Source organism: Dipodomys ordii, unplaced genomic scaffold (genome assembly GCF_000151885.1).
Source record: "Dipodomys ordii isolate 6190 unplaced genomic scaffold, Dord_2.0 Scaffold111, whole genome shotgun sequence".
Lineage (NCBI taxonomy): Eukaryota > Metazoa > Chordata > Mammalia > Rodentia > Heteromyidae > Dipodomys > Dipodomys ordii.
Genome location: NW_012267327.1, coordinates 6,032,627 through 6,060,348, shown reverse-complemented (window position 1 = coordinate 6,060,348; position 27,722 = coordinate 6,032,627). Strand labels below are relative to the sequence as shown.

The following is a 27,722-nucleotide window of genomic DNA, read 5'->3' as shown; positions in this document are numbered from 1 at the left end:
CCACACATCAAATATTTAGAGTTGACACTTTTAATTGTTCAGCATTTTAATACAAATATAAGAAATAATACAGAATTAAATAACACATGGAAAGTTTACTAAATATATAAATATCCAATTCAACAGTGAAAACAGCATACAATTTAAATCCTACATCACGGGATAAAGACGAACAAAACAAAAGCTACTGGAAAAGTACTAGTTTGGACTTGATGGGTATTTCAAGATCAATATTGTTCCACTACTTAGAACAATATCTTTAGAACACAGGGACTGGATGTTCATAGATGCCTTCTCCCCTTTTGTGAAAAGTTAAATTACAGATAAAGAAACCAGGAGAGACAAAGCAGATGAATCAGCTGACTGCACAGGAAATCTCCTAAATGTTTATTTTCATTATATATTTTTATGATACTAGGCTGAGTTCAGAATGCCCCAAAATAGAGTCATATCATGACACACATGGACAAGGAAAGCATGCTATCTTAAAGATGTAAGCAACTGTCTAATACTAACAATACTGTCTAAGCTCCATAAAAATAAGTTAAATAGATAAGGTTGACAATGTTATTTCACAATAAATTCTGTCTTACTTTCATCTCTCATTATCCTAAATTCCCTAGAAGCACTTGAAGAATGACAGGGCAACCAAGAAATCAAGCCAGGCCAACGATTAGCAAAACAGGAAGAAGCTAGGGGCAATACCAAACAGTAGGGAAATACGTTCACAGACCTAAGAACAAAAGAAGGCGTAACACCAACAGAAAAGTTCTTTGGGCCTCTCTGTATTCTTTCTTGTCATTCTTTTCCATCTTTCCCTCTTTACTTATTTCCCTTTGAGTTTTTCTCTCCCTAGAATGATACCAATTTTTAGTGCTGCATGACAAATTATCTAGTCCAATTCTTCTATATTTTAGATGGGGATGGGGAAGCTCATTGAGGTAAAGAGGCTAACATTGGCTTCCCACCATTGGGACCCCCAAAATCAGCTTGTGAGCTCAGCACTCCTGATTCAAATTCAAAGTCCAAGCCCCTTTCAACAGCACAACACTGCATTTGCGCTACAAAATCAAGTCCTACAACAGACCTGAGAGGTAAAAATGACTTCCTCTTGGAACTCAAACACTGAGTAGCTTAGATGGCAGTGACAAGTCGTGGAATTCTTAAAACATTTGCTCCCGCCTCTTTTGCTCGTTTAGGTCCCTTGGAGAATGACCCCTTTTCCTCCTGCTTTCCTTTCACATCAGATTCAAGTAGACCAGGGAAAAACTTTCAAGGTTCTCTGTGACTCCTCTAGGCCTCTGGATAAAAAAAAGACCAATGTATTAACTTTGGATATTGATAAATTCTGTCTTAGTATATTTCATGAAGATAAATAACAGAAAGATTCGAGGAACTCCTAAATCTAGTGTGTACGTCATTGATAAAGATAAGGCAATAGACAAAATAGACAAAATCTGAATATGATGTGAGTAGATTATGATTCTTTAGCACATAGGTAGCCCTAAAAAGTAATGGATTGGAGGGAGAATCACTAAGACTATGTACAAAGGGATATAATTTGGAAGGCCATGTGACTTAAAGGTACTGTAATAATGAGACATTGAGCTTTGTTTCCTATGGATCCTAACGTGTTGAACATTAGGTTGGCGATAGGCCATTTCAAGAGCTGTTGACTTCCTAGGGTATACACTGGGGAGATGTGGTCTCCTTCTCTACAAGACACTGAAAGAAAAGACCTAGACCATACTCTTGGCACTTCTTCTCAATTTCTGTGTAATCTCAGGTATTTCTTTACCAGAACCTCCAAAGTTCTACCTATTTTAGATACTGCCAATAGATCCAAATCAGCTATCAATGAATGGTCCATTGAAGTGTTATTATCCTCTCAATGTAACTTAATGCTATTAAAAATAAATTCAAATGAAATTACTCAAGAAATGAAACAAATGAGATCTATTCCATAGTTTATCAAATTCAACAGATGAAGTTACTCTGTCAAGTTGTTCAGTGTCTATTTGTTCTCAATTATGTATGTATTTTATAGAAGTATCACTTGGATGAACAACCATCTTCAGACAGTATTTTGAGTACTACTGCTCTAAGCCTTAGTGACATTTCTGTCTTGAGTTTTCACATCTGTAATTCTTTCTCTGACAGGTATTCCTTTGTCTCCTCCAGGGCTACTTTAGTATTCATTCTCCTTCTAGGTCTCTGATTCAACATCACTTACTTTGAGAAGCCCTCTTTACAAACTATAGATAGTTCCTTCTTTAAGTTATTCTCTTTCCTTGTATGCTATGTATGTTTTCCTTGTAAATATATTCCCATGAGTCTCATTAAAGAGTATATTATACCCTAATACATGTGGTCTTTGGCCTGTAATCTGTAACCAGACTGGCAATGTCCTGTCCTCTAATATAACTCACAACAGTTATAGTGAATAACTTACTAATAAATATTTGTAAAATGAATAAATGAATAAACTTAACTCCTGTGGTCATTGGCTTTATCATCTGTACAATGGAAATAACTATACTTTCTTTGAAAACTATTATGAGAATTACATATATGTTTTCACCCAGAAAGTCCAGACTTTTTGTCCTGTGAACATCATTTAAATATATATACATGTATGTATGTATATATGTATGTATTTATGTATGTATGTATAGTCAGTTATGGGGCTTGAACTCTGTGCTTAAGTGCTGTCCCTGAGCTCTTCAACTCAAGGAGAGCACTCTACCACTTGAGCCACAGTGCCACTTCCGGATTTCTAGTGTTTTATTGGAGATAAGAGGCTCACAGACTTTCCTGCCCAGGCTGGATTTGAACCATGATCCTCAGATCTCAGCCTCCTGAGTAGCTAGGATTAGAGGCTTGAGCCACCAATGCCCGGCTCCATTTAAATATTTTAAAACATCTTCTATTCCCTCTTTTTATTTCCAATCACATTCTCACTTCTAACTTTTCTTCTCTAAAATTTAAATTTAAATCATTCTTCCTCTAAGTGGTAAGACTATTCATTTTGGATTATCAATTAGTTATACCAGAATTTACAAATTTTGTATAAACTAACTACTGACTGAAATCCAGAATAATGACCCTACTGATGGCAAAGTTTTCTTTAGGGAGATTCTTTCAGTCTCTTAAACTTGATGTTGAATGGTTAATAACTTGATTCTGTAGCTGGTTCTAAAAGTTTCTTTTCTTCACTAAAATAAAGTTTGTATATGAGATAGAAACTGTCCCTAGCATCCATCACCTCCTCCAACCCAATTCCAAAAGGGGATATGTTTTACTTATAGTCCTTAATAAAACAAAACAGGTTAGGAGGCTCTGAACTCTAGGATACATTCAGGATTTCAGGATACTGGTTAACTTGCAAATACCCAGGGCAAAGAGATTCTTACTGTCTTTTCTCACAGTTTAGGAATTGCTTTTTAAAAAATCATGTCATTCATAAGCATTGTGATAAGGGAACAGAAACTATGGAGTATGCTTAAGACACATGAAACCAAAGATCAAAAGTATTGTTTAATGGAGAGACAAGAGAACAGCTAAGCCATGGTAAGGATATGAAAGTAGATGGAAAATCCATGAATCGGGGCTTCTGGGAAACCTACAGTACCGTTAGACCTACAGTCAAAGTCAACCAGCTGTTCTTTCTGGCATCTGTCAGTTTTAGTTTCCTGAAAACCCATTCACACACATCCTTTCAGGAACTGTCCTCATTCCCCCTGCTACTCTACCTAACTCATAATAACTGTCCTCAAAACAGTTCCCTTACATGAAACAAAATTACAAATGCAAGGAAATTCACTTTGAGTATCACCTGACCCTTTTTCATTCTTGGTACAATTTATCAAAATAACACATGGATAAAACCACAGGCCTGTCAATTTAGGAATAACGGAAACTAGCATATATTAGAAACTTACTAAGCTGTCTTGGTATTCTAGGTCTTTATTGGCTTATACTGCTGGGTAAATTATTCATAGCTTGAAATTCAGCATGATGTGAATATATCCATCATAGTAGTTGGCAAAAGCAATTCCATCAGCTTTCCACCAAGCTAGTTTTCCACCACAGTATTAGTTTTAGTCTTTTTTTTCTAATTGTACATAATCTCTTCTAAGTCTTCACAATATGTTTATGAGGAAGTTACTATTTTTATCTCTTTCAAACAAGGGAAGGGAAAGCACAAGAATGGTGACCCCAAAGGTAGTTAGCTAATTTGTAAAGAGACAAGAACTTGATCAAAATCAGAGTAACTGGTCATTGATGCAAATAAAAGTAGCTGATTGAAAAATGACCATTTGTGTATGTCATTTATAATCATTCTTGCAAACCAGAAAGTTAAAATTTTTTAAATTGTTGAAGATAGAAATATAATATATTTGTAGAATATAGAAAATAATATATTTAATTTCTCAGTTATTTCATGCAGGTTTGATTAAGATAGAACAATTTCATTTAAATAGGAGGAACAAGTTCCAGAAATTCATTATACAACATCTTGACTATTGCATCAATGTATTCTATACCTGAAAATTTCTGAGAGCACAGATCTTAAGTGTTCTCATTACAAAGAAATAACTATGTCATGGAATATGTTAATTTGCTTGAGTTGACCATTCTAAACATCATATTGTACATCACAAATATATACAATTTTACTTGTCAGTTTGAAAAAAATAACATATATCTTCAATGATTAAAAGAAACTAATGTACTTAAGTACTAGGGGTTTTTAATTTAAAAAAACTATACTTTTAAAAGTCTTACAGAGTACAAAGCTAGCCTTTTCTCTTCATTCTATAAATATGGGATAAGGATGGAGAATTTACAAACCAATGATCACAATCTCAGAACTAAGAGCATTGATTAGTAGTGAAATATATGTGTATAGGTGTGTATGTGTGTGTATGTATAACTATTAGCTCTATTTTAAAACAGAACTTAGTGGAAGAACTACTTTACTGTATGTGGGCTGGAATCAATTTGGGTGTATAAGACTTAAAAAAATTTCTAAATGGGCTGGGAAGGTGTCTCAATGGTAGAGTGCTTGTCTCTCAAGCATGAGGCTCTCGTTTGATTCCTCAACACCACATAAGCAGAAAAAGCCAGAAGTGGTGCTGTGGCTCAAGTGGTAGAGTGCTAGCCTTGAGCTGAATAGCTGAGGGACAGCGCTTAGGCCCAGAGTACAGGGCCCACGACTGGCAAAAAAAAAAAAAAAAAATTCTAAGAATGATACAGAAAATATGGGGGGGGCGTCTAAAATATACTATGTCCTCATGGCCTTATTCTACAGGCATTAGGGACCCTGAAATCTGTTTTTAATGAGCTATGATACATGGGCCAAGACGAATCTGGCCATATCTAGTATCACTATACCCAGTGACCCAGTACAATTTTCCTGTTTTGATCTGCCATAAAGACTAAGATGGTAAAAGAAGTCAGAACTACTTGCCTCTATGACAGAAGGATAAGCAGAAAGAAGTAGGAAATATATGAGAACTGAGATTCCAACAAAAAGAATTAGTCTTTGCAATGTTTCAGTTAGTGCCGGTTAATAAAGAAACAGAAATTCTAGACTTGAGAGACAAAATACAGTCTTGATACAGTACTGCCTTGTTGGAAAGGGATGGGACAGGAATGAGAAAGCCAGAATTTTGTGTTCAGGAGTTCTGACCTGGTTCTGATATTCTTTGATCATGTAACCTTGAACCAAGATGAGACTATGGAATTATTGATACATATGCTTGCACTGGGAAATTACTTAATAGCTGTAAGTCTACCCAGCTTACTTATTTTGCTCATGTGATTAAGGACCCAGAGGCAGAGAGATTATCATCGATGATACAATGTAATCTCAAGGGTCTTTAAAAGAAAGAGGGAGAGTCAAAGTGATTTAACTTGAGAAAGAACTAAGTGGACCTGGATAGTTCTAAAGATGGAATGGGACCTAAGGCAAGGAATGTGGGAAGTCTCTAGAGGCTGGATAAAGAGAGTAGGATTCTCTCCTAAATCTTCAGATAGGATGTAGCCAGTAAGGATTGAGGATTAAGTCCAGTGAGGCCTATGTTGTATTTTTAACCCCACAACTGTAGAATAAAAAAAATGGAGTAAAATCCCAAGGAAAATGGAGTAAATCTCAAGGAAAATGGAGTTTGGGGTAATTTGATAAACCACAGCACAACCTGCCGTTTATAATGCTCCTTTCTAAGATAAGCTGTGTTGAATACTTCTATAAATCCAGTTTAAATATTACAAAGTTGATTTCTTTCTTAGGAGGGCACTAGCAGAATGAATCTGTATAGTTATGATCTGTTTAGTCTATTTTAGTAATCTGTTTAGTAATGAATCCATTTAGTGGCATGGATATGAATCTTCTGATGAAATACATGACAACTCCAAACCAAAAGGGACTGGAAATAGACACTGGATTAAGTGAAAGATAAAAGCAAAAATGCAAGAGAACCAAAGAATTTTGGAGGATTGTTTACTGGGAAGATTTTCTCCTCCTTCTGTTTTCATTAATTTGTCTAAAAATAAAAGACACAAATGCTACTCTTAAAAACACAATTTATGTTCATATCATCATTTTCAAGTTACTGGGTCCACCCTAGAGTCAGTTTTGCCTGATCATATTTCATCGCCCATTCAAAACTATCTTTTCAAAAGAAGACAGAGGAAAGAAAGGAAAATGAAAGGTAAATATATAGGACTATGCCCCTTCCTCACTGACTAACCATTAGAATCCTTACTTAGAGAAATAAAAATTGTCCTAAAAGTCTATGATTTATCTTTCCTTTCTGTATATCTTAAGATTTGTTCTTAATGAATCAGGTTTACCTTTGCTCTGAGCATTAAGAATTCTAACATAAAGGACATTCAGTTTTGCCAAATATAAGTACATGGAATCATATTCTGTGGCTGCTAAGTGTTTGAAATTACTCAAAAATCAACTCATTGAGAATATGCCACTTTATATTTACAGAGAAATTGATTGAATCAGCCTTATGTCAGGAAGACATCAGCAGCAAGTGGCAATCCTAGTCCCTACAAGATTCAACACAAGCTATAGTGTCTATTTTGTAAAGAGGCAAAGTTAAGCACAGAGATAAATCTGTTCTTTTTGCTCAAGAAAAAGATGAAGCACTGAAGCATTACATTTCCTAACAAATCCATGACTTGCTTAGTGGACAAAGGGCTAATGCTTTTCAAATATCCCAGCTTAGTGGAATTTACCTTGGGATTGAACAGATTGTATTATAAGACTCTTGTTTAAGAAGGACTTTCAACTGAATTTAAAAACTTTGGGCTTTTCTGCTTGTACATTCAAAAGGAACAGTACGACAAGCACAGAATAAAATGAATGCAACTGGTAACAATAGTTCCTTTCAAGTAAGGACTTTAGGTCATCAGTTATCAATGAAAGGGCATTTTGGGGGAAGTCAGGAGACTAAAGGTTTATCCCAGTCTCTATGAGCAGCTATGAGACCTTAGGGAAGAGAGTTTATTTCTTGGGCTTCCATTTCCTATTTGAAAAAGTGTTTGGGGTAAAGTGGAATCAGAGAGACTTTGCCCTTGATATTCTGTGCAATGCTGATGTATTTTTATGAGCTGAATTTGTCTACAATAAGATTGTCTAATCTTAACTTTATATCAGAGAACTAATTTCTTTTATCTACTTTTGCAAAAGGCCATCGACATTGCAGATATGATTCTTTTATAAATTCACAAATCCTGTGTTTACAGATGCTCATGCAAAATAAAGCCATCAAAGGGCCTGAAACATGAAAAATATAGACTATGAAATGTAAAACAAAAATGAAAATAAAATAGTATTTGAAGGAAACTTATCAAAATCTAAAACAAGACTCAAAACCAACAAGGTTTTCACCTGAAACTGATTTTCAGTGATCTGAGAAGAGGCAACTCCTCTATTACTCCTTCGCCCTAGGAAATTCCCATTCTACATAACATAAACTACAGCTTTATATCCAATTTAATAATTTGTTGTCTTCAGAAACCAAAGGGATTTAATTCCTTATAGCTTACTTCTATTGTTTTATGCCCCCTGTCAGTTGGTAATGTCTCATGATGCCTTGCTTGGACTTTACAGGAGAAAAAGTATTGGAAAAATCCACTTTGAAATCTATCAATTTAATCTCATCATTCATTCATTCATTCATTCATAGAATAAATTAACACTTATTGGGCACTGGGCATGTATAAGATGCTGTGATAGATGTTGTGGGGATAAAGAGAAATTTACAGCCTAGAAGGGCAGAATGACATGACACAATGACTATTAAGTGTGGATCACCTGTATGTTGCCGATAGTGTTTGAGACATCATGGGAGAGTAACATAGGAAGTGCTATTTAATGAGTGATCATATTGGACAATCTCACAGTCTCTTAAATGGGCATCTGGCTTGTGGAATGCTGTAAAAAGAGAAAAGATTGTCCTTATTAACAGGTAGAGAGGATCCTGCATGGGTGCCAGACTTCTTTCTTTGGTATGGCCATCAAACATTTCCATTGTGATCCAATAGACATTTCCCTTATTTTCTCTCATGAACAATTACTCTCAACTTATTAGCATTAAGCTGTCTTAACAAACTAAAAGGAGAAATGTCCAACTGCATGAAAATACCCTAAAGCACTTTAAAATACTATCAACATTTATGTATTTTGAAAACAACAGAAAAAAACATATTGCTAAATTCACCCTCTTTATTTCTTTGGGTAACCCCCAAATTAATATTACAGCATACATTAATTTGTTTCATTCTCCATACTCCCTGCAATAACTCACCTCGGTCCTGATTCCGGTGACGTTTCCAGTATAATAAGATTGAGATTAAGACCAGAAGAATTACCAGGGATACAATGCTTAACAACAATGGAACTGAAAACCAAAAGCCTGTGGATATTGAAGGGAGAAAAAGGAAAATGGAGTCACCAGAAGCTGTTGAAGCAAAATGTGATACAGCACCAGTTCTGATGACTGTTGCTAGAGTTGAGCATTCAGTTGAAATTATCCTTAAATACATACCTGCTGGAAACCTACATTTGTGACTCCATAGGATCTTAATGACAATTATATAATATCAGTAATATTTAACATGATTTATGTAGTTACTACATGAGATCTTTATATGTACTCATTTAATTTTCAAAACTTCTAGAAGTTGGGTATTATTATTATTTACTTTTATCATTATTCAACAGATTGTTTTTTTAACATCAGAGGCTCAGAAAAGCTGTGAGCTTGAAATCAGGGTAATTAACATAAGAATCAAAGTTTAGTCAAAAGTTTTGACCTTCAATGCACACGTTCTTTGCCACACTTCCATGGAAGTAATATATTACCTTGAAGAAGTTTTAAAATATACTGAGTGATCTACAGGGGAAAAAAAAGAAATTCATAATCTCAATCCCAGAAATAATGCCATTCCAATGTCCTCCTAATAACGCTTCTAATCTATGTGGTCTTTATTAATTCTTTTTCCAGGAGTTAATAAATACAACATAGCTAAACAGCTTCTCAGCATCACTTTGTAACACAAAGGAAAATCTCCCTGATTTGAAAGCCTCCAGCATCTTTGCCAGATTGAAGTCTGCCATATATAATTTAACCGAGAAACTTCAGACAGGAATTTGCCTAACTTTTATAACTTCACATAATGTCTTAAGCATGCAAACTACTTAGTAAATATCCACAGAATAAATAAACAGTACAATAAAGCCACCAACATAACCATTAATCACAGCAAAGGTATGGAGTCAGCCCAGATGCCCCTTGGTGGATGAATGGATCAAGAAAATATGGTATTTATACACAATGGGAAATTTACTCATCCATTATGATAACACATCATTTGCAAACAAATTGAAAGACCTGGAAAAGATTATGTAAATTGAAGTAGTTAGGGCCAGCGAGACAAAGGTTGCATGTTTTCTCTTATATGTGGAAGCTAGAAGTAGTTTGTAAACATGTAAGTAAATATGTTGAGTGGTATGCAAGTTTATACAAATATATTAATGGAAACATATTTGTATATTTGTTCTCAGGGGAGAACAAAAACAGTGTAATCCCCTAGAATGGCAAAAATCAACATCCAACAAAATAGACATCAGGAAATGGATACTTGAAAGGGATGGGGTAGGGTTAAGGAAAGAGGGGTAGGTGAATGGGGAAAAGAAGGAGAGAATGTAGTAAAAAAAATTCAATGTATATACTACAAAACTAAGAAATGTGAGGGCAGGGGTAGGTTGGGAGGGGTAGGGGAGAATGTTGAAGGGGTGACATTGATCAAGACACACTGTATTCACAAACTTCTTTATTGAATGGCATCTCCTTTGTACAAATACTTAAAGATAATGTAAAAAATAAACATTATACAAATGACATCAGACACGTGATGTGATTTGAGTCAAGTTCATCATCCCTGGAGAAGAAAATAAGTTCCTTTCTGGGTTCTACCACCACCACCACCATCCCACCAGAGGAAGTTACCCTCTGTCTTGGCAGAATCTGAAGATTACAACACTGTAAGCCTTTGTGATCAAATTCCCCTAGATCACCAGTTGCTGATGACTCTGAGTTTTCAGGGACCCCAGAAATGTCTCTTGGTGACAATTCTATCAATGAGGTGCTTTCCTGATTTTAATAGTTCAAAATATTCTCCAAAAAGACAGCAGAAATATATCTTAGGAGCCTTATTACTGAGTGTTTCATGCAGGCTTAGTGCTTCAAAACACAGACGGAAAGAAAACTAGCTGACATCATTACAACTTCTTATCTCTACAATCAGTGCATCCTCTTGAAAAATTCTCCTATCTTTTCTATAGGGTACAGAGATAATTAGTTTTGAGGGGAACATGAAAGAGCACAAAGGGACTTAAGGGCAGCTGGTCTTAGGAGTGAGGAAGACATTTTGAATGGGTCAGTCTTCCAGTGTAGGTTATACAGATGTTTCATTGTCTAGGAAACCTTGCAGATTGAAGTGTTGCCCATCCTCTCTGCTTTCAAAGGCTCTCATGCATAAACATTTGCTTTCTTATTGGAGCAGTGAAGGTGCCAGTTTTAATTTCCCACTTTGAGTTTCAGGGGTGGAGGGGGCATTTTCCTTGTGATGAGGTCTTGCTACGTAGTGCAGGCTGGAGTCAAATTCCTGTTCTTCCTATCTCAGTCTCCTGAATGCTCGGAAGACAGGTGTGTTCCATGACAATTGGACAAGATGCTTTTCTGTTTTGGTTTGTTTTTTCTATTGAACTAGATGTTTTCTGAGTATAGGGACTGATTCTTGTTCACAGGTGTGTGTGTGTGTGTGTGTGTGTGTGTGTGTGTGTGTGTTCAATTCAAAGACTGGCAGGTACCATACGTTCAACAGTAAATCTCCATAGAATGAGATAAATAAATGAGGAATGCCTATCAGCAATAGCATTTGGTAGGCAGGCAAAGTGTCGCATGACACTTACCAAAGTTTAGTCGTTCTGTTTATCTATGGTATTAGTTTCTATGATTTCAATTTCAACTGTGGTCTGATAATATTCAATAAGAAGTTCCACAAATAAAAAATTCATACAGTTTAAATCACATATCATTATGAGTAGTGTGTTGGCATCTGTAGTCATCCGATGCCATCCCAGCTGGACATAAATGATATTTTTCTTCAGAGTATCTACACTGTATACATGTCAGTCACTTAGATGATCAACTATTTTAGTATCACAGTGCTTGTGCTCAAGAAACTCTTATTGCACTTAATAATGGTTCCAAAACACAAATGTGTGTTGAATATCTTGTGATAATTATTGTCTTTTAATTAAGATTTGTTATCCCCTTACTGTATCTAATTTAGAAAGGTACTTTACTATGGGTATGTATGTATTTTTGTATGAAAAGAGGTGAATCTTGATATTAATTATCTACAGTTCCAGCTACACACTGAGGATCTTGGAATGTATCATTTGTGCATAAAGGGAAACGACTATAAAACTTGTTTTGTTACCTTAACTCTGTTGCTCTGCATACATACCCCATATCCCCACTAATTATTGCCTTTTGGGGAGAGGCTAAAAGTCTCTAAAAGACCTTACTACCATCTAGATGATTATACACAGATAACAGCCATAGCCACTTTGGCTACCATCTCTTACCTTTATTCAGTGTTTCCTTGTAGTCAGTCAAAGTCCCCAGGTGCAACACCTGGCAGATCACCTCCTGGCCCACCTGATTCTTGGGGTCCTTGACCCGTAGGATGCTGGTGACAGATGTAGTCCCATTTGGATGTGACACACTCTCAGTACTATTGTCAATTCCTGACCCAGCAACCTTCCAGGCAATCACAGGGGCTGGGCGGGCAGTGGCAGAGCAAGTGATATTTAGGTGGTCTTCAAAGAAGTTGTAGTGAAGGGATACTATGGGCTGTACTGGGACAAAAAAAGATATGACCTGCCATCAGTTAAGCACCTAGTCTGCATTATGCATTTGCCTTATGGAGATAAGGGAAGAACCTTACAGAAAATCAGTAGATTCTAAACAGATAAGATATAACATCCCACTTCTGTCTCTAGGGTCTTCCTTGTTCTTCCGGTATTTCATTCTCCAGCAGGATGGAGAGTAGCCTGGTTCCAACATCTAGTGAGACAGGCCCTGTCTTTAATCTGTCCCCATCAAAACTGACTGGGTGGTCAGAAGTATTGGGAGATCAGATGACAATCTTCTCTCACAAATGGTCCAAACCTACTTATTCTGTCCTCTGCGCAAGCAATGCAACATCTTTGCTTTATTTTAGGTATTGCTTTGAAATAACTGGATAGTAACCAGCAAATGAGTCTTCTATGCATGTAGCCTGCTTCTACTAGAGGTAGTAGAGCAGCTCCAAGAGAGAGAACCCATATAGAGGCTACATCTTGGTAACAGCCATTTTCTCCTTAAACTAGACCACTAAGGAGATACAAAGAAGAGGTGTGGGAAATGCCACTTGAAAGCTCTTCACAAAATGTGGTCTAGAAAGTCATACCCCATAACCAGTAAAAATTAATGAGAAACAAAAAGACTTTGGGGATTTCCTAATAGAGTTAGGGGTAAATAATGACCTGTGAGTAGAAGGCATGAATTTTCAGGCCTGCTGTATGTGTTCCTTTTTCAAACTTCCTTGACCATTGCCTTGATTTTCATCAGAAAGAAGTTTCTCTGCCAAGCAAGGCAAATTGTTTTATTTCCCCCTATGTTTGACTTTGAGGCTCACAAGATCATTAAAGAGCTGTGCTAAAGGAACACTGGTGTGCACTTTCACTTTCAAGAGATGGGTGAATGGTGTGGCTGCAGAATGTATGCTGCAGAACTGTGGCTCCACTCAGTAGCTTCCCAGAGTTTAAACATTAGAAAAGACTGGTGGAAGAGAGATAAAAGCAAGGAAAGGATCCCCATATATCACGCTACACCAGAATCAACTCCAAATGGATCAAAGACCTCCAAGTCAAAGCAGACACTTTGAAAACATTACAGGAAGGAATAAGAGAAACTCTAGGACTCCTTGGCACAGACCAAAATTTTCTTAATAAAGACCGAGAAACACAACAAATCAAAGAAAGATTCGACAAATTTTCATGAAACTTCAGAGCTTCTACATGGCAAAGGACATAGCTAGCAAGATCAATAGAAAGCCCATGAATTAGGAGAAGATCCTCACTAGCCATACAAAGGCAAGGGTCTCATTTCTAAAATATACTTGGAACTCAAAAAATTAAATCCCCCAACAACAAATCCTCAAAGAAACAACTGCCCCATTAATAAGTGGGCTAATGACTTAAAGAGAGACTTCTCTGAAGAGAAAATAAGAAAGGCCAATAGAAATGCAAATCAAAACAACATTGAGATTCTCTCTCACCCCAGTTAGAATGGCTATAATCAAAAACTCTAATAACAACAGATGCTGGAGGGGATGTGGCCAAAAGGGAACCCTACTGCATTGTTGGTGAGAGTGTAAACTTGTTCAACCACTTTTGGAAAGCAGCATGGAGGTTCCTCAAAAGACTCCACATAGAGCTCCTCTATGACCCAGCAATCCCACTTTTAGGCATTTACCCAAATGATCACAAACAAGGCCATACTAAAGCTACCAGCACAACTATGTTTATCACTATTGTTCACTATAGCTAAGATATGGAACCCACCCAGATGCCCCTCAGTAGATGAATGGATCAAGAAAATGTGACACACACACACACACACACACACACACACACACACACACACACACACACACTGGAATTCTATGCCTTCATCAGAAAGAATGACATCGCCCCATTTGTTAGGAAATGTAAAGACAGAAAAATTTATATTAAGTGAAGTAAGCCAGACTCATAGAAATATAGGTCCCATGGTTTCCCTTATCTGCAATAACTAGCATATGTCAGGACAAGCAGAACAGGTAAAAAACTATGTATATATGACCATATAACCTGATGGTAAGCAAAATGAACCCCAAGATAGGGACACAAGAGGTTTTATATTTGTTGCTGTTCTTTTTAATGTACTTATATGTACTATGTAATTTTTTTTTTGTTTCTTTGTATGTTCTTCCCCCATGGTACAACCCCTGTTTTCACTGTATTTGATTCAGGTGCCCTGCATCTTGTATATACATTTTTCTAATTTAGGGAGGGGAAGGGAATAACAAAATGCTGAAATAAGGATATAGGATGACCCATTGTAACAATGAGATGTACAAGACAGTATATTGTAAACAATTGTGGGGGTGGGGAGGGTGGGGCAGGGTCAGGGAGGGGAAGGGAAAATTGGGGAGATGGGGAGGAAAGGAATGGTAGGGGAAAAATAAAGGAGGGTGTAACAATGCTTGATAGGAAATGGACTCATTACCTTGCTCATGAAACTGTAACCCCTCTGTACACTATCTTTACAATAATATATATGTATATATATTAAGGACAAATAAAAAAGAGTAAGGAAAGGCGAATCTGAGTAATGTGGTCAGATTAGGAAACAATTAGTTCTTGAAGTTTCAAAGAATGGCATAAATGGAAATCACAGAGTGGTTTTCAGACACACACACACAGTATAGAAGATTTTATGTAAAGAGAGAGTAGGAGAAAGATGAAAAAAAGAGCAAGAGGAAAATATGACATAAGGAGGAAGAGTGAGATAGGAGGGAGATGGAACAAGTGGAAAGGAATGAAAAGAGATACATTTCTTAAGAAATGGAAATGAACATGAAAGCTTGATATAAGAGTCTATAAAATGGTCTCTCACGATTGGCACAACAACGGAAAGAAACTTGAATTTCATGCTCATTGCTACCTTTCTCTCTCATCTCCTGAATTTCCATTTCTCCTATAGCCAATAGTCTCACATATTCAACATCCCACTTGAATGTTCCTAATGATCTTAAATTGGTCTTCTCTATCCTAAAACCTTCATCAAATATGCCATACTTGAACTCTATTTTTATTTCTACTTCCTTATCTTTTGTTTCAGCTAAGAGTCAGTACAAAGGAAAGGAATCACATGAAACTAGGGTTATCAGATTCACAAAATATGCTTATTATTCAATTACATCTCTAGTTAGCGTCATTGCAATATGAAGAGCCACCATTACATGAATTCTTAGAAATCTTGAAATAGCTACCTTGAAGTAGAATGAGAAGGACCATCCTAACCAGCTCTAGTTAGACTAGCTCAGCCTTAAGATTGAACCTTTAAGGTAGTTAAGGTTGTAAAGAGTCTAGAGATTATCACTTGTTTGGACAAAGAATCTCCAGTTCAGATAATGGGTGAGATACTTCTAGGGGCATGTGATCACCAATTGCAAAGCCAAGTCTAAATCAAAACACTATTTATGCTGAACTTTTTATCCTTATCATTTTCTAAAAATTTGTTGACCCCCTCCCTTATCACAAAAGACAGTTCCACCTCCAAGAACTTGACGGAGCTCCATGAACTCTCCCCACAAACGTTTTTATTAAAAAGCAGTTACAAAAAGCATGACAGACTAGGTATCTTTCAGTGAACATTCCTGATTAGGAAACTAAAAAATTAGTCACCACAAACAGGTTCCACATATTCTTGGGAATAGTAAGAGATTCTCACCATAGAGTGTGAGGCAGGCTGTTCCTGAGACCTTTCCAGAACCGAAGATGTTGAAAAGACACATGTAGCACCCCTCATCATCCAGAGTCGTGTTCCAGAAGGTGATTGCTGTGTTCCGGAGTCCCAGCTCAGTGATGTTGACTCTATCCTTATAGGCAGGCTGGACCACAACCCCACGGCTCTCACTGTAAGTGATCATGTTTTCTGGGCTTACAGCCTTCTTTTTCTGCCATGTCACAAGCAAGGCTTCCTGGGACGTTTGCAGAGAACATCTTAAGGATGCCGGTGTGTGTAGCCGCTCTCTTTCATCCTGGGTTATCACTTCCACTATGGAATCATGAAAGAATATTTTTATTTTCAAACGTTAATATGTATATGCATAAACATATGTACATTGCTCTGATAACAAAAAAATGTATGTTGAACATCAAAGAGAAAAAAATATAGAGAAAAATACAAAGAAGAAAACAAAATGGTGTTTACATACCTATAGGGTTGGTAGAAAAACGTTAAGTATGCTCAAACTTTAAAGGCAGAGTAGCAGAGTATAATAACAGGAAAGAAAATTCGTCATGGCTAGAAAATTTCAAGAATCCTTGAAAACTAGAAAATAAATGGAATGAGATTAAAGATGGAAACTTGGCAGTTCGGAGGGAAGGACCAGCCTGTGTGCTCATACGTGGAGAGGAAGAATCCAAGAATAAGAAAGGGCCAAAGCACACCAGGCAGAGTGATTAGTTTAAGCAAAGAAGGAATAGCTCTGTCTCTTTCTCACCCTTTCAACATGCTCCTACAGACACACTTCCCTCCTCCCCTCACTACAAAGAAGAAGGGAACAGCACAGTGGTACCTGCCTCTAAAAAGCAGGAGTGAAGAATTAAACAGAACAATGTTTTGGGAGATTTAAAGGTCTTGTAGGAACTTGAGGCTTGACACCCAAATGAAACTCTCTGCATGAGCCGCTTTGGTTGAATTCTGAACTGTAATTTCTTCTCCTCTTCAGTATTGGCCACTTATTCTATGACAATGTTAATAAGAAACCTCCATGGAATAACAAATAGCCAAATATTTGAATGATAGTAAAAGAAGAGAAACAAATGCTGTATATCTAAGAACTCAGATCAAATGAAGATTCATAAATCAATCAACAGAGTGCAACTAATTTATGTGATGTCTGAAGAACAGTAAGAAGATATTATAGTATAAAGTAAAAATTAGAGGTGTAGAAAGTAAGGAATACAAATTGCAAAGTACAAAATACAAGTTGATCATTAGAATGACCAACTTGTCAAGATAGACGCCACTAAAGAGTAATTTAGTAATCAGGAAGGCTAGACCATTGCATTTTCCCAGAATGGAGCAGAAATGAGTGAACACATGAAAGACATTAAAGAAAATTTCAATGAGTAAAACATCCTGACATTAGCCTAATAGTATGTCTCAAAAGGAGACAGAAAGAAGAATGGGAAACCAAGCACTCTGAGGAAGTTATTTTTTGAAACAATGATAGGAGCAATCCAAAGTAAGATATCTTTATAATGAATCCTCACATATCTAAAAATCTAAAAGACATAAAGCAAAACCTAACAGAACTGCAAATAAGAGTTTATTGATTCACAATCATCATAAGACAGCTTTCTATACCTTACTCAGGATTTTGGGGTCCATATAGTTTTAAAAAATCATCAAAACAAAAAAGTCAAATACAACAATACAGAAAATTTGAAGAAATATATATTTAATTTAAATGTATAACATTCCATATACTATGTATTTGCGTGTATGTTTCTATTACACACATACACATTCTATTTAAAAAGAAATTACAGTCTTTTCAAAGACACACATATGATTCTCAAAATTGAACTTGAATTTTTGGCTATTAAAATTTGCTACTCTAAGACCTTGGACACTTCCCATAGTATAATAAGTCCAGAAATTTAGTTCCTTTAATGAGTTGGCAATATCAAAAATCACAGTCTGCTGTAAGTTATTATAACTAAATATCAGTTTGGGCAGTATGTGTTAAAAATCTGTGTTAATAGGCAGCCCATTCTTAGAGGAACAAATTTAACCTCAATTAACTTAGTAGAAAATAAGAGCTATTGAAAAATGAATAAAGACATTTACTTCCAAACCCCTACTCCTAAAAAAATTGAAATTAAAATGGGAAGAAGTTAATGAATACGAAGGACAAGTAAAGGAAGGACACACAGAGCACAGACTTGACCCAAAGCATCACAATTTGTTATTTAAGCATAATGAAATAGATGAGATATTGGCAAGTCTGAGTAGAAAAAGGAGGGCTGCACAAATGACTGCCTGACTCCTGGAATGAAAAGCAAGATACGGCAGCACGCTCGACTCTCTGAGAGTTGTGGGGACTTTGATTTGTTGATGGGCATTCTTGAAAGGAAAGGAAGATTCTAAGAAGCAACACCTGTTGGGTTGCAGTTTTCAGACTGTTGACTTTCCTAGAGAAGAGATCTGAAGAAAGTGTTTTTCCCAAGTAGAAAGGGATCAAAACGAGGGTTCAGTTCTTGAGTGATCTTTGTTTCTTGATTATGGAAAACATCATTCAGTGAAAAGTTTACAATTCTTTCCTGCTGGTATGGAATCCTCCTAGATTCCTCCAGCCAGCTAGCATATCTGGTGATGGATACATCGGACCAGAGTTGTGGACAGATTTGAAGTCTGCCCATGCTTCATCAGCAGTCTCCTCCTGATGGTAAGCAATACCACCCTGATGATTTTAAAAGAAGGGTGAGAGCAGGAAGGAGAGGTGACCTGTAGAAAAGAGAAGATAAATAGAAGGGACACACACACTCTACACACAGATGTGCCTCTAATTTCCACAAAAAGTAGACCAAATCAAGTTTAAGCTTTACTGCCTTCTAAAAAGACTTTATCCATTCCTACTCCCTCAAGCAATCCTAACTCTTCACAACTTCAGATAATGACTTTTTAAAAGATTTTCAGTTCAGCAGTGAAGAGGATTTGAAGATTTTTTGTCTTCCATCGGCCTCATCTACAGAAAGTTTCTAAATATCAATTGTTCTTTGATACTGAAAATGAAAACGTGGCTAACTGGAAAGAACCATTGCCTCTCTTCCCAGAAAATGACATGCTTCAGTAATTCACACAGACAAATGGAACTAGCACAGCATAGTCATTAGTGGCTCAAGTTCCCCACCCCAAGCCACTGCATTGGCTGGACTCCTGGCAGGGGAAGTGACTGTCTTTACCTTGTGCTGTGCACAGCACCACAGCTGCCATCCCCCAAATCAGGCTGTAGCTGGACAGATGATAATAGGGTCTCCTGAATACCTGAAGACAGAAAGCAAAGTACAGAAATAGGGGATTGCATTTGGAGAAAGCCAACGAAGCTTCATTGTAATCCTTGTTCAGGGAAGGCTATAGGTGTGTGTGTGTGTGTGTGTGTGAGAGAGAGAGAGAGAGAGAGAGAGACAAACAGACAGACAAAGAGACAGAGAGAGTGTGTGTGTATGTATGTGTGTGTGTATGTGTGTATGTATGTATGTGTGTGTGTGCGTGTGTGTGTATGTGTGTATGTATGTGTGTGTATGTATGTGTGTATGTATGTGTGTGTGTGTGTGTGTGTGTGTGTTGGTTGGTTGGTTGGTTGGTTACCAGGCTTCTTACTCAGCCGCTTAGTCTCCCTACATTTGCTTGCTACCATTTGAGCCATGCCTCTGATCCAGCATTTTACTGGCTAATTGGAAAGGAGTCTTTCAGACTTTTCTGCCTAGGTTGACTTCAACATAAATCCTCTGATTTCAACTTCCTGAGTAACTAGGCATGAGCCAGTTCAGTTAACTGACTAGTTAACTTTTAAACCCATTGAGAGAATTTTGGTTTTGTGGGAACAGAACCAGAGCTAAAAATAGAGGAAATAACAGAGTGCTCAGGATGTGGGTAGGAAAAGCCATGGTGTGGTGCTTCCATGATAGCAACTGGCCTTTAAAATTCGGAGCCCTGCTTCCAGAGCCACCCCGTGTCAAGAGCCATTTCTCAAAGACAGAGGATCCCAAGAAAAACAAACCACCTCCAGTAAATGGAGAAAAATATACGGAATACAGGTGTTAGACAGCGGCCATTTCCCAAATAGCTTATATCTGTTAATGTTAAGAATGTTAAACTTGAGGAAATGCTCTTTCCAGAGACACATGAATGCCTTGAGTCTTATTGAGTAGAATCATCTATAAATTTCATTTAAATTATACCTTAAGAGAAACAATACTGGCTTTAAATTTCATTTTTTTTCCCTCATTGCTTTATTTTTTTAGGTCTGGGCAGAAATTCTTGGCCTTCTTAGAAGCCATGTTGCTATAAAGGAAATGCTAGTCTAGGCATGGCTGTGTTATAAAATGAGAGGGCAGAATGTAGAGATGAATTTCCCCCCACAGTTGCTTTATGGAGCTTTATCCTTTATGGAACCAACCTAAGACAGACCAGCAAGAAATGTAATGGTTCTACATATGATATTAATATTCTTTTTTAAATAAAAATTTTTATTAAACTATTAAGACAAGTCATTTCATCCAATAGTTCATATAAATCTGTAAACAAGGTACTGCCATTACCATCATGTCCAAAATGATGCTATATAGTGATCTGTGATATCATCAACATCGCCACTACATCACTCTCATTCATCCCCTCCTCTTAAAAGACAATTAAACAGGTGTCACGCTTCTATTTTCCTACATACATATAAAGTACTTTGGTTATATTCACCCTCTTTGCCCTCTCTGATGTTTCTCCATCCTCCTCCACTTGTCCCCCCACATCAAAGCCTGTTTTACTTTCCTGTCATTCTCATTTTGGGCATTTATTAATTGTACAAAGGAGGTTTTGCTATGCTATTTTCCATATGCACACATAATAATTTTCTCAGATTAACCTCTTCTCTTGCTCTCCCTTTCCCCTTCCTTCCAGCTCCCCATTGTTCAATTGTTTTCAGTGAGTTTCCTTATGGTATCTTCATACATGGACATGTATGTTTTTTTCTACATTGTTTTCTATAATAAAGTTGGTACAAAATGTAAATTTTCTCAATATTGTTCTTTAACTGAACTCTATTTTGATTGTGTGTTGGCATTCAACCTGAGTTAGAAACTTAATGCAATCAGTGTTACATTATCTCTGTCAATTCAGCCTCCTACCACCCCAACACTCTGAGTGTCGCCCTCATGGGCATTGCTAGGGGCTTATCAACACCAAGCTGCCAGGCTGTGCTGCTACCTACAACCATCTATCTAATTGCTGCTCACCCTGTGCTTCCCCGACCCCAACCACCATATCTATTGATTTGTGCAAGTTGTCTCTACAAGGTGAGCAGGAATTCTCTTGTGATCTTCTATGCTATCCTGCTGGGTTCCACCAGTGCTAGATGAAGGGAAATCATTCGAGGCCTAAATGTGTATGTCTCTATGGATATTTAATTTTCTCTTCCTTTGTCATGGTGGATGGAGAACAGGTGTATCACTTCCCACCATGCCCCCAAGGGGCACAGCTTTCTTTTCTCAGATCTCAATGCCTACATGCAGATTCTACTTTCCAAATTTCCCATTGCCAGGGATTGGATACCTGGCTTCCTGTTCAAGATACAAGCAAGTTGCTGACTGTAGATACCTGTCAGTTCCTTTTCACTCTTCCAGACTGGAGAACTGTTATCTCTCTCTACCTGCATTCCTCAAGTCAACTCTGTCTAGCATGAACTTTTTCCCTGGTTGTTTAGCATCTAGGTTTTCAAAATGCATATGATTAGGCTGTTACTATTGCAAAACTCTGGCTTCCAAAATTTGTTTCCTGCTTTGCTGAGGTATATTTCTTCTCAAAAGCACTGAATACATGACTATCTTATCTGAAAGGCCTGGGCTATCTTATCTGAAAGGCTTGGGCTATCTTATCTGAAAGGCCTGGACTATTTTATCTGAAAGGCCTGGGTATAAAATAAATTACTGCAACTTGAAAAAAAAACAAGATAATATTCAAAATAGTACTGGAACTTAAATTTTTCATCAGGTGGTTAAATCACTAATGATTATAACACTAACATTTATTGAACACATGATATACCAGATACTCTTCCTAGCACTTGAGATAAACCATTCATCAAATATTTCACATAAGCCTGTTAAAGGAGCACTATGGTGAATATCATTTCCAAATGTTGAATCTAAAGTGGAGAAAAGTTTAAAAAAAAAAAAAAAACCACTTTCCTAAGATCATGTAACTAGCAAGTAGTGGAGCAAAGATCTGAACCCAGACAGTCTGGCTTCAGAGTTCATAACCACAATGCCATATGGATAAAAGATGGCTGATTTTACATTTTAGACACAAATATACAAAATTCAGTTGTTCCTATGTATGACCAAATGACTACTGTAGTGAGAGATAACCAAATTCCTCCTCACACATTCTCCAGGAACAATATGCCTTCGAAACTCACATCTGAGAAACAGTTGATGGTGTTTCCAAAGAGCCATGTAACTGCTGGTGCCACTAAGTAATTTGGAAAAGTTCTATCCGTCATAAAGTATTCTCACCTGCTACTTCACCAGAGCCCCAGGCTCCTGTATCTACTCCCTGATCCTCAGCACCCCCAAACTTACTCTGATCCATGCTCTTCTCTCTGTACCACAGAGCTCACTTCCCAATCCTGGCAGTACCTCACATCATCAGGCTCTTTTGTATTTTCATTCTTTTATGTTTTACTTCCACCTAAAATACTTTCAGGATTGGATTGAAAGAATAAATCTATGAATGACACCAAATCCATCATTACTTTACGCAAAGCAATTTCTCTTTTGGACATTGATCTCCCAGAAATCAAGTCTAATTGGACTTCCTCCCTCTTCTCAGATTTTTAGTTAGTTACTCTATACACTCAATCTTCCCAGGTGAAGCCCCCATTGGATAGCTTTAACATCATGGGCTTAGCTCATGGCACTGGGTGTTTTGTGCAGTTTTCTTTTTTCCAACTGAGCTGCTGTCAATAACTCCTGTGTTTATTCTATCATCAGTCATCTTTATTGAGTATGCCCCACGTATGTGCTTTGAAGACTGTGGTGAATACAGCGGATACAACCTCCCACTCTACTGAGTTTATTCTCCAGTGTATGCATATATTTCTATACAATTGGATTAATTTTCCATAAATTCATTTTTGCACAAGCTGTTGCCCTTTGGGAAAAAACCTTCTGTGGCTCCTTGCTGTTTAGAGAAAATAGTTCAAAGCTTTTATTTTCATATTTCCATTCATCTTTCACTACCCATATCCCCTCTTAGCCAGCTAGCCTTGCCTACTTCTACATGTACTACTCAATTTCTTCTGAGTTGTCTTTTCCCTGATTTTAACTTTGGTCTCACTTTTCATCAGCCTGATTTCAGTGCCAGTGATCTTTTTCCTCTGAAGCCCTTTTCTGTTTGTATCTTTTAGTGCTTGTATCTCTTTAGTGCTCCAAGGAGATTCAAGGTTCTTCATCTGTACTTGAGGGGTCTTAGCCTCCCATATCCACTGCCCATTGCTTCTTCATTTGTCTGAACACACCATTCTGTTTTGCAACTCAACTGATGACATTTCCTAACTTGCTCCCAGGCTGTGAGACACTGCTCCCAAGCTGGCCACTTGCCTACCACCGCCACTTCCAGCTGTCATTATGCTCCTTCTTCCAGTCAGTTTGGACAATCTAATATTGAGCCATGACCTGCAGATCATGGAGGCTGTGCCCATTTCCTGGGGCTAGGACGTTTGGCTAATTCTTTGTGTAATTCTTTGGCTCAGTGTATTTTTGCTATTGCTTCACCAGAACCTTACTGTCCACCAAACCCTGAAGTTGAACAGGATCTCATGACCGCTCTTCCCTTGCTCTGATGGATGGCCACAACAAATACAGTAAGGCCATTCCATTCTGAATGTATCTATTCTTATTAGCCTTGCTACTGCAACCTGAAGCTTATTTCTAAGTGATTGGACCATAACCACTATAATGGCCTTAGGGTCAGACTTGGTGTCAAAGGCTGGAATGTCACAAGAGGGAGTTTCCTCACATCATTCAGATTAAGCCCTGGTTTTGCCATTCGTTGGAGATGTAGTAACTTCTCTGCTAAAGTTCATTTCCTCCAAAACTCTAACTGGGTTTTTCTGAATGCTCTGAAATTTCTCTAGCTTTACTATGGTCTTAATGGCACCCTTCTATCTTTCTCTCTCCCCCGCCACCTCCGTGGCTTTAGGATCTGGTAGAGATTTTGAGGATCTGAACATCTTCTGTGTGTCAGCCACAATAATTTTGCTTCTCTTTTCCTGGTCTGTGGCGGTGACCCAGTGTTAATATCCTCCTTCCTTCCTAGTGTATGGACTTGTTAATTCTGGTTCATATATGCCTTGAGAAATAGTCCTGATGTAAAACTTAATGGAGAAGTAACAAGTCAGGGTAGACCAACTGGTGTTGCACAAGCATTAATCTCCTTAGGTAACTTTGGATTTTCCTAAGTAGAATGGGGTAGAAAATAAGCTGGACAATATTGATAGTAGTCTTCCCTAGGGGTATAGCTTAAAGAAAGTGGCCCCAATTGTCCTGACTTGGGTCAGGACTGTCTCATTGTTCCTGGTGACAGTTGTACTCTGCAAGTGTCTGTGTGTGTGAGAGAGAGAAGAACTGGATTATCCCATTCTGGATGAGGATCTGACTCATTTCACTATCATTGCCAACACAGTCTCTGTCACATGGTCTCTATACTCTTTCAGAATGGATGTCCTGAAGAGACATTCCCATGGCCCACCTGTAATGTCACATCATACCCAAGTGCCTTCTTGTCTTTAACCAGAGAGGCTCAGTCACTTTAACTTTCTGCCTAGAACGCACAGAGAGTCATCACACCCCAGCACTCTTACTCATCTCTGTGGTGTAGCTTTTTTTTTTTCCCCTGACATTTGTAAGGCTACAGTGAATTAAACCTCTGATCATTTGAGGGAGCCTTAGTTCAAGTGATCACATAAACAAACTTGATTCCCAGGCATACCATGAACACATTACACCTACCTTGTGTCATGTCTTCTTCTCTGTCTTCACGAGTGTATGGCCAACAATAAAGCCATTTCACTTGAGGAAGGCAAAGATGACTCCCTGTCTGGAAAGATACTCATCCTACCCTATGCCCACTTTTCTGGTGCCTCTTCCCATGCAGTCATAGGCACCATATTCAGGAAGGCTTTAGTTTTGAATTGGCCCTGGAATTACTAGACCATTTCCTCAGTATTACTGGCACTCCTCTCATCTTATCTTACTGTATAGAAAAGTATAAAGAAAAAAACAAGAGTCCAGTCTTCCCTCAGACTATGGTGTCAGGACCAACCATTTTGTCTTCTTTTCAGCTATGGAAATCATGGTGACAGATATTGGCTTCCTGAATTCTACGCCATTAGAAAAAGAAATTATGCCTTATACTACATGTAGAAATTCAGGCTGTAGCAGAGTCTGCAATGAGGGAATGCCAAATAAAAAAATCAGTGATTCAGGATAAGAGAAAAACCAGACTCATTCCAAAGTACAGACAGGACTGGGTACCCACAATGTTAAAAACACAGAGTCAGAAGGAAGAGGAATCAGAAGGAAATCTTATTAAATATACACAGATTCCTTTTTATATAATTTCCCCTCTCTAGTCCATACAGAATCACTGAAAGGGCTACCAACTTGAAAACAGCAGGATTTCTGTTTTTCAGGGAGGCAACCTGACATTGCTGCATAATGAGCATCAGGACAGACTCTAGCTGCTGTGCTGAGTGTTTCCTAAAACCAGTTCTAGAAGGATGAATTACAAAGGCTAATTACTTTATCTCTGTGGGACTTGGGGAAATAACAGCACCACCCTAATGGTTATGAAGATTAAATGAAGTTCAGGTGGGAGATCTAAAATTTACAATACTATAAAATGTAAAAATTTTTGAATGCTGACATGACATCACATTAGGAAATTCCACCCTTGACCTCGTGTGGTTTAGTCATAAAGCAGAAAAACTACACAGATTTTTTATTAAATTTACTGCCAAGCTATCAGCATAAATCCTGTGACATGAAATGGATGTCATGTTTAGATTTAGGGCAACACTATATACAAATATGTATATAATGCACATTTCACTATATATAGGTCATTCTTTATATTTGTATGTATATTTTTCATTATGTATGTTTAAATATTCTGAAATCCCTCCCCCCCAAAAAAAAGAAATTTTTAAAAAATCCATAATAATCTGGTACCAAGCTTTTTGGATAATGGCTATTCAACCTGTAATGGATGTACAACTCTTAAATACATTTTGATACAAATAAGCATTAACCAATGTTGCCTATGACAAGAATTAAACATGCAAAGCATTTAAGTGCCTAGGATTTAACAAGTGTCAAAACCTATTAGGTCTCTACAAAGATTTATCAGTCAAGACATAAATGGAGAGATAGATCATGAAAACAAAGAAATCCACTTATAATTCTTGCCAGGGAAGGCATGGTTCACAAAGGCCTGGGTTTTACTTGAGAAACACCCACCTGCAGGTATGTGTACCTCTTCCCCTAGATATTTCCAGATCCTTATCTCACCCCATAGAGCCAGCAAGGACTTAGAAAAAAATTAACATTCCTGGCTATTCCATCACTGGGCAGAAGGACAAGGCCAAGATGAAAAGCAGCTAGCCAGGCAGCAGTAAGACACCATTCTCCTTTGTTAAGGAGCATAGAGAATAGCAGGCCATGTGATATTCCTTCCTAGTGAGCTATATATGAACATTTTACCTTGAGGTTTTAATTCTATTTGGATTTATGCCTCATTATACCATTGGAGTGTATAAGCTCCCTCCTCTTTGATTCGGACATGTAAACTGAGCCTGCAAATAAACAAAATGTCCGCGTCTGGATAGTCTGGGTTTTAGTCTTTTGGTGAAACAGGATCACTGCGCGTTTTAATATCAAGCCTCACCGGCTGCAGCTTTTCTGGATCTCTCATGGCTACCCAAGGGAGGGACCAAAAGGACCTGTCAGGCAAGAAGCTGAACATCCAGAGGAAAGGGGCTTGGAATCCTGCATCCCTGCCCTGCTTTGGGGAATCAATACCCAGGGCAGTAGGCGCCGCACAGTCCCTTCCTGCAATTTAAATAGGCCAAGCTTTCCTCCCGGGGATCTGCGGCACCGCATCAGTTCCTCCAGGCATACAGCGATCTTCGGGCGAGGAAAAGGGTCCCCGAGATCTAGGATCTCGGGCGGCTCCGATCCGCCCTTTGAAAGCAAAGGAGGGCGTCGGCATCCACTACAGCGGACCCGGCGCTGCACCACCCCGGGGAGCAGCCCGGCGCGCGTGGCCCGCTGGCCCCCTGCGCCCCCGGGCCACCAGCTCCACCTCATCCCCGCGTGCGCCCTCCGTCCCACGCCCTGGTCCCGCTCACCAGTCTGTCCATGCTTGCTCGCGATGCAGATGGAGAAGGGGAGGAAAAAAAATGCCGGACTGTTTTTTAAAGACCAGGATGACTACAAGCTCTGCCGAGGAAGTGAGGATGTCGGGCGCACA

The 27,722-nt window shown here is 38.0% G+C and overlaps 1 protein-coding gene across 2 annotated transcripts; it reads right to left on the bottom strand.

Moving 5' to 3' along the window:
- Nucleotides 1-12: 12 nt before the first annotated feature.
- On the bottom strand, nucleotides 13-27,722 carry LOC105994923 (OX-2 membrane glycoprotein-like). Of its 2 annotated transcripts, XM_013028581.1 has the most exons (7): nucleotides 27,601-27,722; nucleotides 19,379-19,460; nucleotides 16,134-16,460; nucleotides 12,179-12,451; nucleotides 8,829-8,936; nucleotides 8,336-8,455; nucleotides 13-1,301 (listed from the first exon to the last, which is right to left on the bottom strand). In XM_013028581.1, the coding sequence occupies exons 1-6, from the start codon at nucleotides 27,610-27,612 to the stop codon at nucleotides 8,364-8,366; spliced, it is 894 nt and encodes a 297-aa protein (XP_012884035.1). In that variant the 5' UTR covers nucleotides 27,613-27,722; the 3' UTR covers nucleotides 13-1,301; nucleotides 8,336-8,363. The 2 variants fall into 2 exon arrangements, with proteins under 2 accessions (XP_012884035.1, XP_012884036.1); XM_013028582.1 differs by lacking the exon at nucleotides 8,336-8,455.

Coding starts and splice junctions, on each gene's coding strand:
- LOC105994923 (XM_013028581.1), bottom strand. Junction 8,937..12,178: donor CAAGGAAACACTGAATAAAG/GTAAGAGATGGT, acceptor CAATATCCACAG/GCTTTTGGTTTTCAGTTCCA. Junction 8,456..8,828: donor TCACCGGAATCAGGACCGAG/GTGAGTTATTGC, acceptor CTCTTTTTACAG/CATTCCACAAGCCAGATGCC.